The sequence below is a fragment of the Arachis duranensis genome, chromosome 3, assembly GCF_000817695.3.
Source record: "Arachis duranensis cultivar V14167 chromosome 3, aradu.V14167.gnm2.J7QH, whole genome shotgun sequence".
Classification (NCBI taxonomy): domain Eukaryota; kingdom Viridiplantae; phylum Streptophyta; class Magnoliopsida; order Fabales; family Fabaceae; genus Arachis; species Arachis duranensis.
In genome coordinates, this window is record NC_029774.3 from 95,872,434 (window position 1) to 95,876,587 (window position 4,154).

A 4,154-nucleotide genomic window follows, 5' to 3' on the forward strand; every position below is an offset into this window, starting at 1 on the left:
ATCGAAAGCAACGATTTTCAACAGAAAAAGATAAGTGAGGTGATTGGAGATAATGCTTACGTTGGTTGGAGAGCGTTGACGAGAATCGAAGATCCGAAAGGGGTTTAGGGTGGGGGGTCGGGGAGATGGCTTAATTGGAAGAAAGAAGCGACAAAACCCAGAGTAAGAAGAAGGAGTAGAGGTGCTCAACATTGATAAAAACCAATTCCTAAGCCAAACTAAGCAAATCAAAACGCTGCACTCAAAATTATATCTTTATTAAAGCAACAAAGGAACAGTATTGGGAGCCCGAAGCCGAAGCCGAAGCCGAAGCTGGTTTGGTTGAGGTGCCTAGGTTAGGTGAGGGTAAGAGGTTGTAGGTTTAGTAGCTGTGGGAATGAAGGAATGAATGTAGATTGAAGCTTGGGCTGTGTTGTACTTCTAGATTGTTGTGTATATGTTCATCCACACATCAAACACGACCACTTAACTTGTTTTCTTTTCAACCAATCGTCTTGTTTTCTGCATAGATTTATATAAAATTTTCTCACCAGATTCATTTCTGATATATCACCTCACTACAGGGATTGTTGTGTGAACCAAATCTCTAAAACACACGTTCTTTGTATGGGCAAATTAACCATAATTTTAATGTATTCAAGTACAACATTTTTAATATCTAAGTAAATTTATATATTTTAATAATAAAGTAACAATATAAAAAATTAACGTAATTTTTTTATATATCATTTGTTGATTTTTGTATAGAGAAGTATATGATCTTCTATTCATTTATGATGATTGTGCAATTTCTTTGATCACCTGGAAATCTGTTCTTTCCAGATTCAACTTCGCCACAGGTTGAACCACAAAATTTAATTTACTTTATATTCTGAAGTATTTGATTAATCCCGCTTCCTAATTGTAACGTTGTTGTTACTTAATTACTGTCTGAAGGGAAAAGTATAACAAATATCAACGTCAGAATGCAACTGACAGAATAATTAGTTTTAGTATATTTTTTGGGATAAAATACATAGATAAAAGAAATGGCATTTAATATTATATGGAGATCCTGAAACCAAAAATATTACATGCATACCTCGTTATGTTTATATGTAAATCAAAACCACCTAATTTGATTTACTATAACTTTATGTAAATCAAAATATGTTGATTCGATTTAATATGTGTTATTGTAAATTGAAATGCTTTAGTTTAATTTACTATATGTTGCTGTAAATCAAAATACACTAATTCGATTTACATGTATTAAGATAAATCGAATTATACTAACTTGATTTATTAGAGACGTCTAAATCGAATTACGACACCAAGTAATTCAAATATAAAAAATTCGATTTATTAGTATATTGAAGAGAATATATGAATCGAATTTAAGTAATTCAATTTACTACAAGATACAATCTATATAAATATAATCAGAATGTTTTTGGTTCATTAGAGTAGAACTTGTAATGGCTAGTGATGATAGTTTTCTAGTTCTTGTGCATTATAGAGAGATAATTAAGAAAAAACGTGAGAGGAAATAAAATTTACAGATAAGGATCTGTTGAGTGTGTTTATCAAATCTTCAACGAATTTTGTTGAGTTTTAACATACTATAATCTAAAAACTGGGACTGCATGGTGTGAAACGGGTGGAAAAGTAATTTTATAAAATTTCAATTTCTGTTGTACGAGATGGTGTGAAGTACGACTCCTTTGTGATAGACAGTGACGAAGATTTGCAAGTTTTGTTTCACTATTGTCGTCAGTTTCTGAGGTGAGAACTATGAGCTATTGGCCAAGTTTGGAGATGTGATATGTAGTTCAGGAAGATCGAACCGAAATCTTTAATTATTAATAATGCCAAAAGCCTCTAATTCAATGCTTGTTGGTACTTATTCATCTGTGCATGTTTAGATTTAGTACGAACCTACCTCATTTTAAGGTTTTGTCCTACTAATTTGAAGTTGCATGTCTCAATTTACCTCTTTGCCTACTAATTCAAATCTTGCTTATTCGTTTTACTATGAGAAGTTCTAAATCAAATTTTTTTTATTTGATTTACATAGAAACACAAATAAGACATGCATGTAACATTTTTGGTTTCAGGACATCCATATAATTTTAGATGTCATTTCTTTTATCTATTTGTTTTATCCTATTTATTTGCTCCATTTCTTTCTTTCTTTGTTTCTCTTTTCTTTTTGGTAGAACTAGGGGTGCACAGACCCGGCCCGGTCCGAAGGCCCGGCCCGGCACCGAACACTTTAGGGACTAATTTGGTGTGATTTCATCGGGTCTAGGGTCGGGTACGGGTCTCAAAAATAGACCCGGTCATTATTTTGGGTCGGGTCCGGGCCATATCTCGGGTCACCCGAAGTTGGTCCGGTGGCCCGGTCATCATACACAATTAATATTTTGTGTTATTAGTGATAGATTATGACTATTCTTATGTGGAATTTAAGTATTGTAAACCTTAATATTTTGTATTATTAGTCATTATAAGACTATGAATTAATGTTTTATGTTTAGAATGCATAAGACTTTAGACTAATACATAAGATTGTGTTATTTGTATTGATTTAAATATTTGGTATTATTAGACAATATTAGTATTGATTGTGGTTATGCTTTAATTTTAAAGAAGGGTTAGTTCTTGTTATATTTTTCTAAGTGAATTTTACCATGTTAACTAATGGTTGGAGTCTTGGAAATTTAAATTTTTTTACATGCTAGCTTACAGGAAGGTATCAACGTAATGTAATGTTAACGGCCCGGTTTTCACCCGGTTTTCACCCGATATAATTGTGGCCCGAAAGTGTATTGGTTTCATCGGGTCTAGGGCCGGGTTCGGGTCTAATAAATAGACCCGGTGTATATTTCGGGCCGGGTCTGGGTCACATCAAACCCGGCTTCACCCGGCCCATGTGCACCCCTAGGTAGAACTAACCATCTATTCTTATTATAAAAGATAATATTAAGTTCTTTTGTATTGTGCTGAAGCCATATTTTCTCTTTTAATGATACTATCTCAGCAATTCTGTTTACTTAGCAAAACTTGAAAATTAACTAATCATCTTTTAGTAAAAAGTTTTTAAAAAATTAAAAAATATCTCTTATTATTCAATTAAAACATAAATTAAAAATTAAATATAATAAATGTACATTAAAAGTATCATAATAATAATTATTATTAAAAGTTTCAGTTACAAATATTGAGATTCTACAACTTATACATGTTAATACTCTTAGTACTACATTATTTGGTCTATTTATATATGCTACATAAGACTCTACTACTCTTTATTTCTTAATTTCTCATACCAATTAACGAAAACTCTTTCAAGTAAGTTTATATTTGTCACATTTTTTTATTTAATACATTTAAAATATATCATGATTATAAAATTACTTCATAATTTTATATTTAAATTTTTTGAATTTTTTATTATTATTCATTTTTCTAAGATTAGACTTCAGTTATTGTCCCCTAGCTTGGTGCTGGCCAATTTGGAGAGGGCATTGGTTCGGCTATTTAACTTTCGAGTTATGTGCCTGACTTCTGTTGCTTGGAATTGAGCTAATTGTTCTAGTGTTTCTTTTAAGTATTTCTTTATGTTGGAATTTTTAGCCTGGTAGGTCCAATTTATTTGAGAAGTTATTAGTTGAGAGTCACTGAAGACTATTAATTTTACTGTCCCGACTTCTTTGGCTAGCCTCAAGTAGCAAGCATGGCCTCATACCCTACTTGATTGTTAGAGGCTGGAAACTCAAATTTTGGTGAAAGTTCTATCCGAATTGCTTCTTCATTTTCAACAATGATTTCTGCTCTACTTCCGACTTTGTTTAATAATCCATCTACATACAGATGCCAGGCTATAGAATCTCCTTGGACTCTTGTATACTCGGCCAAAAAGTCGGTCAGGTATTGTGATTTGATCGCTGTATGAGTTTCATATTTCAGGTCGCACTTGGACAGTTCCAGGGTCCATTATAGCATCCAACCCATGATATCCATCTTTTGGAGGATGTGCTTTATAGGTTGACTAATTCGGAGTTTTATGGTATCGGTTTGGAAATAAGGTCGGAGTATTTGAGAGGCGAGAACGAGGGCATAAGCGAACTTTTCTATTTTTTGATAGTTTACTTCTACCCCTTGTAGGACTT

At 32.6% G+C, this 4,154-nt stretch overlaps 1 protein-coding gene across 1 annotated transcript in view; it reads right to left on the minus strand.

The window, feature by feature from the left end:
- LOC107479822 (uncharacterized) overlaps positions 1-570 on the minus strand; it is a 3,119-nt gene extending 2,549 nt beyond the window's left edge. Inside the window, exon 1 of the mRNA XM_016099921.3 lies at positions 61-570. Coding sequence (XP_015955407.1) covers positions 61-192 — 132 coding nt within the window. The 5' untranslated portion in view covers positions 193-570. The remainder of the gene's footprint in view (positions 1-60) is intronic.
- Between the last annotated feature and the right edge of the window lie 3,584 nt (positions 571-4,154).